This window comes from Anomalospiza imberbis, chromosome 22 (assembly GCF_031753505.1).
Source record: "Anomalospiza imberbis isolate Cuckoo-Finch-1a 21T00152 chromosome 22, ASM3175350v1, whole genome shotgun sequence".
Taxonomy (NCBI): Eukaryota; Metazoa; Chordata; class Aves; order Passeriformes; family Viduidae; genus Anomalospiza; species Anomalospiza imberbis.
In genome coordinates, this window is record NC_089702.1 from 7,659,529 (window position 1) to 7,672,896 (window position 13,368).

At 63.2% G+C, this 13,368-nt stretch overlaps 1 protein-coding gene across 2 annotated transcripts; it reads right to left on the reverse strand.

Moving 5' to 3' along the window:
- Positions 1-1,353: 1,353 nt before the first annotated feature.
- On the reverse strand, positions 1,354-12,293 carry NACA (nascent polypeptide associated complex subunit alpha). 2 transcript variants are annotated; one of them, XM_068212554.1, is made up of 8 exons: positions 12,208-12,293; positions 11,741-11,812; positions 2,721-2,806; positions 2,547-2,624; positions 2,164-2,310; positions 1,902-2,030; positions 1,569-1,691; positions 1,354-1,481 (listed from the first exon to the last, which is right to left on the reverse strand). In XM_068212554.1, exons 2-8 carry the CDS (start codon positions 11,808-11,810, stop codon positions 1,467-1,469), a joined length of 648 nt encoding a protein of 215 aa, XP_068068655.1. In that variant the 5' UTR covers positions 11,811-11,812; positions 12,208-12,293; the 3' UTR covers positions 1,354-1,466. The 2 variants fall into 2 exon arrangements, with proteins under 2 accessions (XP_068068655.1, XP_068068653.1); XM_068212552.1 differs by lacking the exons at positions 11,741-11,812; positions 12,208-12,293 and adding an exon at positions 3,923-5,921.
- Positions 12,294-13,368: the final 1,075 nt, after the last annotated feature.

A 13,368-nucleotide genomic window follows, 5' to 3' on the forward strand; every position in this document is an offset into this window, starting at 1 on the left:
TCCTCCTCATGGCCATCCTGAACCTCTCCTGGAGGAATCTGGGGCTGTTCCTTCTTGTCCTGGGGTTCCTGGGAGCAGATCCCAAACCCCACTCTCCCGTCAGGGAGTCATGGGTGAAAATTCCCCTCTGAGCCTCCTTTTCTCCAGGCAGTTCCAAAGCCTGACCACCTTTTCCAGGAGGAAATTCCTCCTGATGGCCACCCTGAACCTCTCCTGGAGGAATTTGGGGCTGTTCCTTCTCCTCCTGCTGTTCCTGGGAGCAGATCCCAAACCCCACTCTCCCCTCAGGGAGTCATGGGTGAAAATTCCCCTCTGAGCCGCCTTTTCTCCAGGCAGTTCCAAAGCCTGACCACCTTTTCCAGGAGGAAATTCCTCCTCTCATGTCCACCCTGAACCTCTCCTGGAGGAATCTGGGGCTGTTCCTTCTCCTCCTGCTGTTCCTGGGAGCAGATCCCGACCCCACTCTCCCATCAGGGAGGCCTCTGAGCCTCCTTCCCTCCAGGCTGAGCCCCTTTCCCAGCTCCCTCAGGGCCTCTCCAGACCCTTCTCCTGCTGCTCCAGCCCCTCGGTGTCTCTGTGGCCGGGAGGGCCCAGGGCTGGACCCGGCACTGGAGGGGCCCCGGCAGTGCCAGCACAGGGGGACAATCCCTGTGCCCATGGCTGGGACGGCCCAGGTGCCATCCTGGCCACACCTGGGCACACCTGGGCTCTGTCCAGCTGCTGGCACCAGCACCCCCAGGGCCTTTCCCAGCTTTCCAGCCCCTCTCCCCCAACCTGGAGTGTCCCATGGGGTTGGTAGTGCCTTGTTGACCCACTGGCCTCAGCCCATGGATCCATCCTGTCCAGCTGGCTCTGCAGCCTCCTCCTCCAGCAGACCAACATCCCACCCAAGCTGGTGTCACCCACACACCAAGGTGCCCTCAATCCCCTCACCCAATCATGGATAAAGACATTACACAGGATAAAGACATGTCCATCCACCACCTGGATGCAGCCCAGCTCCCCACCAGGTGTGAACCCCAAGGAGTGCACCTGTCCCAGAAGGCTTTACTGGAGCCCACAGCCCACATCCACAGCGTTTCCCCCACCCATGATCCCCGCTCCGGCCTGCGGCAGGGAAGTGAGGAGCCCCCCTGAAGGGAACCCTGAGGGGATGGAGGGGTGACCCTGCAGCTGACTGAGCTGACCTGGGCTCGTGTCCAGCCCGGCTCTGGGACAGGAAGGAAAGGAGGGAACGGGCAGGTGGTGTTCCAGGACAGGGTATCGGCGCCGGGATCTTCCCGGGAGGAAGGCTCCACCCTGGGGCCACGGCTCCCAGGGAAGGGCGGGCAGCAAAGCACCACGGAGCAGCGATTTCACCAACAATAAGCCACAACTTTATTAACCAATAGAAATAGTACAAATTTTAAATTTAGCTGTATTTTACTCTTCTCTGAAACACCAAAAAAGGCTCCTCCCTCCGGCGGCTACATCGTCAGTTCCTGTGGGGAGAACGGGAGTCAGGAGCCAGCCCAGAGCCAGCAGCTGCCCCCGGGACCCCCCCAAAGCTGCTGCCCCCCAGCACTCACCATTATTGCGTTTACAATGTCGTTACTGTTGTTCTTGAGGGCTCGCACGGCCTTCGCCCGCGACACGTTCGCCTGTGACATCACCAGCTCGATGTCTTTCACCTCCACGCCGGTTTCGTCAACCTGAAGGAGAAACAGAGCCCAGGATTGGTGCCAGTTCCAGGCTTGGCTCGGGCTGGGATTGTCTGGATTGGAACCAGGAGGCCAGGCCTGCACTGTAAACACCCCCAGGGTGCTCTCCCTTTGCCATGGCGGCAGAAACGCGGACGAAGGAGAGGAATTCATGGATTAACCCAAACCGCGGCCCCACAGAAAGGCTGGGGAAGGCCGTACCTCCTCTTCCTCGCTCTCCTCCTGCACGGTGGGGGTCTGTGTGTTTTCCTGGATGTTGGAAACGGGTTCTCCTTGCACTTTGAACTTTTCGGCAGCTGCCAGCTGAGCCTGCTGGGACAAGTCTTCGATCTGCAGGAGGGAAGGGAAGGAAAGGAGCGGTGAGGCCAGTCCTGGGCAGTGCCAGCACATTCCCTGGCAGGAGCCACACAGTGCACAGGTGGCAGGAAGGAACCCTGTCCTGCTGGCTCCAGGGTGGGCTCACCTTGGCCTCGCCGAAGACGATGTAGGTGTCTGACGCCGGGCTCTTGTACACGTCTGGCTTTGTGATGACAAAGAGGATGTTCTTGGATTTCCGGATGGTGACTCTGGTGACTCCTGTCACCTGGCGAAGGCCCAGCTTGGACATTGCCTGAAAAACACCGGGGAAAGGTCAGCGAGGGAAGAAGAGCTCTGGAGCCAGCCCAAATGTGCCCACTCCTCTCTCCAGAGTCCCAGATCTGACATTTGCTGCATGGATACACATGGAAATGTGCATCTACTCCCATGGAGCAGCACTCCTGGGCTGTCAGCTGGAGGGAACACTCCCATCCAGGACTGGTGAGATCCCCAGTGTGACTCTGAGCCCTGGGACAGGTGAAGCCTCACCTTCCGAGCTTTCTTCTCGCTCCGGCTCTGTTTCGCTTTGCTGACCGGTTCTTCGTCTATTTCGGCTGCTGCCGCGAGCTGCAGGGAGGGAAAACCAGAGAGATCCGTGGCAACGCTGGGGTGACACCGCAGGGACTCTGATCCACCACGGCTGCCGTGTGCCACCTGCCCTACCTGTGCCTGCTGCGTCGTGGCCTGCGTGGAGTCCTGCTCTTCGAGCTCTGGTACGGATTCATCGCTGTCGGACTCTGTGCCAGACCCTGCAGAGATACACACCCCTCACTCTTCCCACCTCAGGTAGGTCCAGGGCACGCAGCCTTTGTTGCTGGCTCCCAGTGAAGCCACCAGTCAGCCCAGTTAGGTGGTGGATGGAGCATTCCCTGCACTCTGAGTGCCATCAGGAGCTCTCACTGCACCCCAAATGGCATCAGCAGGGTGGCACAAATGGTTCCTCAGGCTCAGCCCATGGTGGGAGCCGGGTGCCAGAGCCCCACAGGTGCCCGGAGGCTCCGGAATGAATCCTGAGGTAGCTCCAGCCTGTGGCATTGGCTCCAGGAGGAGGTGGGTGGCACTCCCAGGGTGCCGAGGTGGCAGCAAGCAGCCCAGTGTGACAAGGCCCCTCTTGACTCCCCTCAAACCCAGAGAAGACACACGGCACCGAGACCCCACTCTCTGAGCCCTCAGGGCTGCTGCACATCCGTGGCTTCACTACAGGGCTGATCTGGGATAACCCCGAACCCCTCCCAGGGAACAGCACCTCTGGGTGCCCAGAGGGCCACCAGCTGCAGTGCCACCACCACTTGTGACCCACGGCACCGACCACACCAGTTATCGAAGCACACCTGGGTGTCCCCAGCCTCAGAGGCCAGCGGTCACCTGGAGGTGACCGTGATGCTCCTGTGCAGCCATTACCTGGATTCAGTCCTCTGGGAAGGGCCTCTGTGCCCGCGGCACACAGGAGCCCTGGCAAAGCTCTCTGCAGGTGCCAGGGTGTGCCCAGGGCTCCCAACACTTCAGGCATAGCGTGGTGACAGCCCAGTTTGGCACCAACACTGCCCGCTGCCCCCCTTCCGCCGCCAGCCGGCCACGGGGACACCACGTGGACGCCACACACAGCAGGGACAGGCACGTGGCAGCTCCTCCGTGTGAAGCCAGCTCAGCTCGCGGTGCCCATGCCACAAACCACACCGTGCTCCGTGCCCGAGGACACGCGTTAGTGACCGCCGGCACCGTGCCGAGCCCCGTCCCTCCCCGTGCCCCGGCTCACCGGCTGCTCGGCTCGCTCTAGCCCGGCACGCCGCGGCCCCGGGCGCGGTTAGTACCCCGTGGGCAGCCAGTGACACTCCATGCACACGGCAATCCGCGGCCGCAAATACCCTTGTCATTCTTGAGGACGGGCTGCGGCGCCAGGGGGGCCGGGACCCCCGTGGGCGGCGACAGCTCCAGCAGCACGGGCGGCTCGGGGGGGAGCAGAGGCGGCAGGTCCTCATCGTCAGCGCCGGGCGGGGCTTTCGAGGGGGGGCGAGCGGCCGGCTTGGCCACCTTGTCATTGGTGGGGGGCTGCTGCTTCTTGGCAGGGGGAGCGCTCGGGGCAGAGCCAGGACGGCCGGCGTCTGCTTTGGTGGGGGTTGGGGGCTTTGGAGGGGCACCAGAAACACCCGTGGCTGGAGCAGGAGCTGGGGCTGTGGCTGGAGCTGCTGGAGTTGGAGTGGCCTTGACAGGGCTCTTTGGGGGTGCCTTGGCCTCAGCAGGGCTTTTTGAGGGTCCTTTGGCTGCAGCAGGTGTGGCTGGAGGGGGAGTGGCTTTGACAGGGCTTTTTGGGGGTGCCTTGGCCTCAGCAGGGGCAGATGGAGCTGGGGTGGCTTTGACAGGGCTTTTTGGGGGTGCCTTGGCCTCTGCAGGGGTAGATGGAGCTGGGGTGGCTTTGACAGCGCTTTTTGGGGGTGCCTTGGCCTCAGCAGGGGCAGAGGGAGCTGGGGTGGTTTTGACAGGGCTTTTTGGGGGTGCCTTGGCCTCTGCAGGGCTTTTTGAGGGTCCTTTGGCTGCAGCAGGGGCCACAGGAGCTGGGGTGGCTTTGGCAGGGCTCTTTGGGGGTGTTTTGGCTGCTGGAGGGGCACTAGGAGCTGGGGTGCCTGTAGCAGGGCTCTTGGGAGGCGCTTGGGCAGCAGCTGGAGGTGTTTTGGCCTCAGCAGGGGTGGCTGGAGCAGGGGTGGCTTTGGCAGGGCTCTTTGGGGGTGTTTTGGCCTCAGCAGGGGCTGGGGTGGCTTTGGCAGGGCTCTTTGGGGGTGTTTTGGCCTCAGCAGGGGCTGGGGTGGCTTTGGCAGGGCTCTTTGGGGGTGTTTTGGCCTCAGCAGGGGCTGGGGTGGCTTTGGCAGGGCTCTTTGGGGGTGTTTTGGCCTCAGCTGCAGGGGCTGGGGTGGCTTTGGCAGGGCTCTTTGGGGGTGTTTTGGCCTCAGCGGGGGCTGGGGTGGCTTTGGCAGGGCTCTTTGGGGGTGTTTTGGCCTCAGCTGCAGGGGCTGGGGTGGCTTTGGCAGGGCTCTTTGGGGGTGTTTTGGCTGCTGGAGGGGCAGCTGGAGCTGGGGTGGCTGTAACAGGGTTTTCTGGGGGTGCTTTGGCCTCAGCAGAGGCAGCTTTGACAGGGCTCTTTGGGGGTGCCTTGGCCTCAGCAGGCGCAGCTGGAGCCACAGGAGTGGATGGAGCAGTGATGGGGCTGCCCTTGGGAGGTTTTTGGGCTGCTCCAGGGGAAGCTGGAGCTGGGCTGGCTTTGGCAGGGCTCTTTGGGGGTGCCTTGTCCTCAGTAGGAGTGGCTGGAGCTGGGCTGGCTTTGGCAGGGCTCTTTGGGGGTGCCTTGTCCTCAGCGGGGGTGGCTGGAGCTGGGCTGGCTTTGGCAGGGCTCTTTGGGGGCGCCTTGTCCTCAGTGGGGGTGGCTGGAGCTGGGCTGGCTTTGGCAGGGCTCTTTGGGGGTGCCTTGTCCTCAGTGGGGGTGGCTGGAGCTGGGCTGGCTTTGGCAGGGCTCTTTGGGGGTGCCTTGTCCTCAGTGGGGGTGGCTGGAGCTGGGCTGGCTTTGGCAGGGCTCTTTGGGGGTGTTTTGGCTGCTGGGGGGGCAGCTGGAGCTGGTGGAGCTGCAGGAGCTGGGGTGGCAGGGGATGGGGGAGCAGCAACTGGGCTCTTGGGAGTGGGTTTGGCTGGAGCTGGGGTGGGGGGAGTTGGAGTGGCAGCTGAGGCAGCAACAGAGCCCTTGGCAGCATCTTTGGCTGAGGGAAGGACAGCTGGAGAGGGTGGAGCTGCCATGGCTGGTGTGCCAGGAGGAGAGGGGGCAGCAGCTGGACTCGGAGGTGCTGCTTTGGCCACTGGAGGGGTGGTTGGAGCTGCCATGGCCGGTGTGACAGGGGCACAAGGGGCAGTGACCGGGCTCCCAGGAGCTGCTTTGGCCACAGGAGGGGCGGCTGGAGCTGCCATGGCCGGTGTGACAGGGGCAGCAGGAGATGTTTTAGCCACAGGAGGGGTGGCCAGAGGTGCCACGGGAGCTGTGACAGGGACAGAGGGGGCAGCTGGAGCAGTGACCGGGCTCCCAGGAGCTGCTTTGGCCACAGGAGGGGTGGCTGGAGCTGCCATGGCCGGTGTGACAGGAGGAGAGGGGGCAGCAGCTGGATTTGGAGGAGCTGGTTTGGCCACAGGAGGCGTGGCTGGAGCTGCCATGGCCGGTGTGACAGGAGGAGAGGGGGCAGCAGCTGGATTTGGAGGAGCTGGTTTGGCCACAGGAGGCGTGGCTGGAGCTGCCATGGCTGGTGTGACAGTGGGGCAGCTGGCAGAGGGGACAGCAGGCACAGGAGCTGCTGCTGGCAACACGGGGCTCGCTGGAGGCCCTGGGACAAAGGTGGCAGCTCCCAGTGCGGGTGTGGACAGGGCAGGAGCCACCGGAGCTGCCACAGGCCCTGCCCGAGGGGCTGGGCTCCCAGGAGGGGTCCTGGCTACTGAGGGAGGGACTGGGTGTCCCACAGCTGGGACCAGCGGGGCAGGGCCCATGGGAGGGGCCTTGGCAACAGAAGGAGCAATTGGGAGCACTGGTGAGACTGGGGCACCAGGGGCTGGGCCAGGTGGGGCAGCAGCAGGATGCCCAGGGGACATGCCAGCTGGCAGCAGAGGGATAGGGGGTGACAAGGGAGCTTTGGGGGCAGCCAGGAAGACAGGGGGAGAGATGGCTCCGACCAGGGCTGGAGCCGGGGCTCGGGGAGAGGCTGGAACAGCAGGAATTCCAGGAGACACCGGGACTGTGGGAAGTGGGGGTGATCCCGGACTCTGGGGGGACACTGCCACGGCGGGAGCAGGCAGCAAAGTGGGAGGCACTGGTGGGGGAGATGCCAGGAGGGGACGGGACGGGGGAGGTAGGAGAGGGCCTGGGGCTGCTCCAGAGGCAGGGAGAGGGGCCAGAGATGCAGCTCCCACAGAGGATGCAGCGGGAGCAGTTTTCATGGGAGAGTTGAGAGCAGCTGGGAGAGAACTGGGGCTCACTGGGGGGACAAGAGGGGCCACTGTCACTGCAGCAGAAGCAGCAGCCAGGCCAGGTGACACCGGAGCTGGGAATCCTGGGGACACTGGGCTAACCGGGGCAGGCCCTGGAGATCCTGGGGCTGCAAAACCCACGGGGGCCTGCGGAGCTGGAGGAGGGGCAGCGGTGACTGGGCCCAGCAGAGCCGGGGCAGGGGGCTGGGGGGGCATGGAGAACACGGGGATGGCTGCAGCCGGGACCACGGGGGGGGGACACGGGGCCCGGGGGGCCCGGCAGAGCCGGGGCAGTGCTGGGCAGCTGTGCTGGGAGAGCCTGGGCGGATGGAGATGGAGTCAGAGGTGGGGAATGAGCAGCATGAAGAACAGCTAAAGGAGAGAAACAGAGTGAGCCATGAGAGGAGGGAGAGAAGGAGAGAGGGCATGCAGCCAGCCCTGGCATTCCTCTGGCCTCTGGCCCAGCAGGCACTGCCCGGCCTGCCGGGGTCAGCACGGACCAGGACGTTCACCCCCTTCTAGAACAGATTTTCCTGAGAGCCCTGAATGGCAGGAGGCACTCCCTGAACCACCAGGAATCCCCAGCGGGCCAGAAATGCGGGGATGCAGCTCTGCCACAGGCTCTGCCCTACCAAAGGGGCTGTCACAACCTCTGTGGAGCCCCAGAGGTCTGTCAGGACGCCCAGGGCTGCTCACGAGCCTGGGGTCACCCCCCAGGCTGCAGGGAGCATGGGGGAACAAAGACCCACCTAAGAAGAGGAAGGGAAAGTCAAATATGACCCACTGGCATGCGGAATTACTCCTGGAGTGCCCTCGGAGCCCCCTCCCTCCAGCCGTGAGCGACTTGGGCAGATGCCCTGAGGGCACAACGACATGGGGGTGGTGGGGCCAGGCCCCCCAGTGCCCCCCACTTCCCTGGAAGCTGTTAGGGTTAATGGAATGCAACCCCCAGAATGGCACACGCTGGTTAATGTGGCACACGAGGGGTTACAGGAGGGTCCCGAGTACCTGGAGCAGGGATGGGAGCAGGAACGGGGGCAGCTGGAGCTGAACGGGGAGAACAAGAGTTTATTAAGGCAAGTCCCACTGACCAGGAGCAGCTCCAGCCAGGTCCAAGAGAGCCTGGAGAGAGCCTGGCCATTCCCAACACCAGCTGGTGATCCGAGGGCACTGCTCAGGCAGCAGGCCATGCCAGGGCTGAGCTTCCAGCTCCTGAGAGCCTGGAGAGAGCCCTGACATTCCCAACGAAATTCCCAATGCCAACCAGCAATCAAAGGGCACCGTTTAGGGAAGAGGCCATGCCAGGGCTGAGCTTCCAGCCCCTAAGCCAGAGCTGAGAGCCTGGAGAGAGGCCCTGGGGAGACATTCCCAATGAAATTCCCAACCAGCAATCAAAGGGCACCGTTTAGGGAAGAGGCCATGCCAGGGTTCAGCTTCCAGCCCCTAAGCCAGGGCTGAGAGCCTGGAGAGAGCCCTGGGGAGACATTCCCAATGAAATTCCCAACCATCAATCAAAGGGCACCGTTTAGGGAAGAGGCCGTGACAGGGTTCAGCTTCCAGCCCTTAAGCCAGGGCTGAGAGCCTGGAGAGAGCCCTGACATTCCCAACGTCATTCCCAGCACCCACTGGAGATCCAAGGGAGGGAAGAGCTTGAGAGCCAAGGAAGGGCAGTGCTGGTCCAACCGGTGCTGCTGGCTGGGGGAGCGGAACCGGCCCGGGCACGGTGCCGCCCCCGGGCAGCGCGTCCTGCACGGCACCGGGAGCTGCGGAGCCCCGAGCCAGCCCCGTTCCAGGGACCCTGTCCCTCCCAGGTGCTGTGTCCCTGTCCCACCCTGGGATCAGGGTCACTGTCGTGTCCTGGTCTCACTGCCACCCAGGGCAGTGACACGTGCATGGAATGCAGGGAATGACGTCCCTGTCCCAGGAATGGGGTCCTGAAAGTTGCCTTTAATGCCCTGTTTTACCCCAAACCACGGCACTGTGGGAAGGACGGGCAGGCTTGGAGCTGGACAGCAGTGCCAGCGGGTGCCAGGATACTTCCTGCTCCAGGGAACGTCCTGGTGCCTCCTAAAGGAGGAACAAGTGCTGCCAAGGGCTGCGCTGGGCCGGGCCCGTCACGGAACAGGCCGTGCAGAGCCACCCTCTCCAGAACAATCCTTTGTCCCTGCCCGCTCTCCCTGTTCCTTCGCCAGCTCCACTGGCACCGTCTGAGCACATTCCTGATGAACACAATCATTCCTGCTTGTTGCTTCTCCCCCACAGCCCCACCTTTCCTTGGGCCCTTCTCAAACATCCCAGGCTAAAGCATTCCCCAAAACCAGGGGATTTCTGCCCAGAGTCCCTCTGGATCAGCGTGCACCAGCCCCATCTCCAGGATTTTTCCAGGGACCTCCAAGGAACAAGATGAAAATCCAAGGAGCTGCCTGAGGAATCCCATCAGACACCAATCAGAGACTTGAGAGCAGCAGAATTTTGGGAGCTGTCAGTTGAGAGGGACAGAAAAGCCATTTCCAGGGAGGGGGCCCCAAACAGGAATTCCAGCTACGCCGGGAGGGATAAGGAGCTCAGCAGCTCCTGGGAATCATCGGCGCAGCTGTCACAGCAACAGCCATCACTCAGCTCCCTCCCTGTGTCCCCTCTCTGTCACCAACCCTCAGTGGTGGTCCCCCAATGGGACACTGCCCAAATCCTATGAGAGACCCCCAAATCCAAGGGGGCAGACCCCCAAAATTCAGTGAGAGACACGTAAATCCAACAGGGCAGAGCCCCAAAATTCAGTGAGAGACCCCCAAATCCAGAGGGACAGACCCTCAAATCCAACAGGGCAGACCACCAAATCCACTGGAAGACCCCCAGCTCCAACGGGGGAGACCCCCAAATCCAACTGTTCACCGTCAGATTGGGTAACAACACCCAAAATCCAGCAGGAAATCCTGGGAGAGTCCCCCCCAAATCCAACGGGACAGGGCCCCAAATCCAATGGGACAGGACCCTAAATCCAGCGGGACAGGACCCCCAAATCCAATAGGACGGGCCCCCAAATCCAACGGGACAGGGCCCCACATCCAATGGGACAGGACCCCAAATCCAGTGGGACAGGACCCCCAAATCCAATAGGACGGGCCCCCATATCCAAAGGGACAAGGCCCCAAATCCAAGGAGACAAGACCCCCAAAATCCAGTGGGACAGGACCCCCAAATCCAGTGGGACAGGACCCCATATCCAATGGGACAGGACCCTAAATCCAGCGGGACAAGACTCCCAAATCCAGTGGGACAGGACCCCAAATCCAATAGGACAGGCCCCCATATCCAATGGGACAAGGCCCCAAATCCAAGGGGACAAGACCCCCAAAATCCAGTGGGACAGGACCCCCAAATCCAGTGGGACAGGACCCCATATCCAATGGGACAGGACCCCATATCCAATGGGACAGGACCCTAAATCCAGCAGGACAGGCCCCCCAAATCCAACGGGACAGGACCCCAAATCCAATGGGACAGGACCCCCAAATCCAGCGGGACAGGACCCCATATCCAATGGGACAAGGCCCCAAATCCAAGGGGACAAGACCCCCAAATCCAGTGGGACAGGCCCCCCAAATCCAATGGGACAGGACCCCCAAATCCAATGGGACAGGACCCCCAAATCCAATGGGACAGGACCCCCAAATCCAGCGGGACAGGACCCCCAAATCCAATGGGACAGGACCTCCAAATCCAGTGGGACAGGACCCCCAAATCCAGCAGGACAGGCCCCCATATCCAATGGGACAAGGCCCCAAATCGAAGGGGACAAGACCCCCAAATCCAGTGGGACAGGACCCCCAAATCCAGCAGGACAGGCCCCCCAAATCCAGTGGGACAGGACCCCCAAATCCAATGGGACAGGGCCTCCAAATCCAGTGGGACAGGTCCCCCAAATGCAATAGGACAAGCCCCCCAAATCCAATGGGACAGGACCCCAAATCCAGCGGGACAGGACCCCAAATCCAGCGGGACAGGACCCCAAATCCAGTGGGACAGGCCCCCCAAATCCAGCAGGACAGGCCCCCCAAATCCAGTGGGACAGGCCCCCCAAATCCAGCAGGACAGGCCCCCCAAATCCAATGGGACAGGACCCCCAAATCCAATGGGACAGGACCCCCAAATCCAGCGGGACAGGACCCCCAAATCCAATGGGACAGGACCTCCAAATCCAGTGGGACAGGACCCCCAAATCCAGCAGGACAGGCCCCCATATCCAATGGGACAAGGCCCCAAATCGAAGGGGACAGGCCCCCCAAATCCAGTGGGACAGGCCCCCCAAATCCTACACCCCGAGCTGGCCGCGGCCGCTGCCCTCCACTCCCACCCAAAGCAGGCTCCGAGCCGTCCCCGCCCCCGGGATTTTGGGACACGAGGAGTCCCCGGTGCGCTGACCCCGGTCACGTTCCCCGTGGGATAACCCCGCGTGCTTCGGCTGGGAAACCACAGAACCGGCCCGGTTTGTTTCGGCCACAGCGAGACCACGGAACGGACACCCCAAAACCCCCGCGGGGGACGTGACAAGACTCGAACCGCGGTCACACAACCCCGCCGCCACCGGGTCCCGGCTCACCCACCCTCCCCGGGAAGCTGCAGCTCCCCGCCCGGCGAGAGGATCCCGGGAATCACCCCCAAAACCGCCCCGGAGCACCCCGCGGCCTCACCTGTCTCCGCCTGCGGCTGCGGCAGCTCCTGCTCCGTGGCCGGGACGGTTTCTGTGGCTTCGCCGGGCATTTCTACGGGAATGGACAAACCGACAGGCCCGGGCTCGCCGGGGCTCCGGGACAGCCCGGGGGCCACCACCGGTAACTCGTCCTTCCCACCCCGCTCGGACACCGCGCGCCTCCCATTACCGGGAGAATCTAGCAAGACAACTCGGCCGCATGGGACAGGCAGAGCCCGATCCCGATCCCGGTCCCGGTCCCGGTCCCGGTCCCGGGCCTAGGCCTCCTCCTCCTCCCCCCCAGCACCGGTGCGCCGGGCTGCCCCCTCTGCCCTGCCCGGCGCGCCCACGACCCCATCGATGGCCTCAGCCGGGTCCTCCCTGCCACCCGCTCATCCCACTAGCGGCGAGCGGCGCCGTGAGCGGCGGATGGCGGCGGATGGCGGCGGATGGCGGCGCGGGACTCACTGTGCGGGGAGCGGGGCCCAAGATGGCGGCGGAAAGAGACCGAGAGGGCAGCGCGACTTCCGGGAGCGCGGGACTTCCGGGGCAGGGGGAGAAACCGGCAACACGGTCCGGCCCGGCCCCCTCGGCCGCGCTCCGGCGTTCCGGGCTCTGTTCGGGCCCAGCCGTGGGTGCGGGGAGGCCCCGGGGGGGGTTGGGATCTCCTGAGGGGATTTGGGATCCCCTGAGGGGATTTGGGATCTCCTGAGGGGATTTGGGATCCCCTGAGGGGGGTTGGGATCTCCTGAGGGGGGTTTGGGATCTCCTGAGGGGATTTGGGATCTCCTGAGGGGATTTGGGATCTCCTGAGGGGGGTTGGGATCTCCTGAGGGGGGTTGGGATCCCCTGAGGGGATTTGGGATCCCCTGAGGGGATTTGGGATCTCCTGAGGGGGAGTTGGGATCTCCTGAGGGGATTTGGGATCTCCTGAGGGGGGTTGGGATCTCCTGAGGGGATTTGGGATCGCCTGAGGGGGGGTTGGGATCTCCTGAGGGGATTTGGGATCCCCTGAGGGGGTTTGGGATCTCCTGAGGGGATTTGGGATCCTCTGAGGGGATTTGGGATCGCCTGAGGGGGATTTGGGATCTCCTGAGGGGGGTTGGGATCTCCTGAGGGGATTTGGGATCGCCTGAGGGGGGTTGGGATCTCCTGAGAGGGGTTGGGATCTCCTGAGGGGATTTGGGATCGCCTGAGGGGGGTTGGGATCTCCTGAGGGGATTTGGGATCTCCTAAGGGGATTTGGGATCCCCTGAGGGGGAGTTGGGATCTCCTGAGGGGATTTGGGATCTCCTGAGGGGATTTGGGATCTCCTGAGGGGGGTTGGGATCTCCTGAGGGGATTTGGGATCTCCTGAGGGGGGGTTGGGATCTCCTGAGGGGATTTGGGATCTCCTGAGGGGGGGTTGGGATCCCCTCCGGGGTGGGAGGGTCCAGGCAGAGTTGGGGGTCAGGGCAGGGTTGGGGGTCAGGACAGAGTTAAGGGGTCAGAACAGGGCGTCCAGGCAGAGTTAGGGGGTCAGGACAGGATTAGAGGGTCAGAGCAGGGCCAGGACAGGGCCAGGACAGAGTTAGGACAGGGTTATAGGGTCAGGACAGGGTCAGGACAGGGTCAGGGCAGGGTTAGGAC

Excerpts from the sequence above, each read along its gene's own strand:
- NACA (XM_068212552.1), bottom strand. The coding sequence starts at position 5,921 with ATGGCAGCTCCAACCACCCCTCCAGTGGCCAAAGCAGCACCTCCGAGT. Across the intron at positions 2,807-3,922 it reads CGTCCTCAAGAATGACAAGG|GGTCTGGCACAGAGTCCGAC; the intron begins GTATTTGCGGCC and ends GTATCTCTGCAG. Across the intron at positions 2,031-2,163 it reads TCGTCTTCGGCGAGGCCAAG|ATCGAAGACTTGTCCCAGCA; the intron begins GTGAGCCCACCC and ends TCCCTCCTGCAG.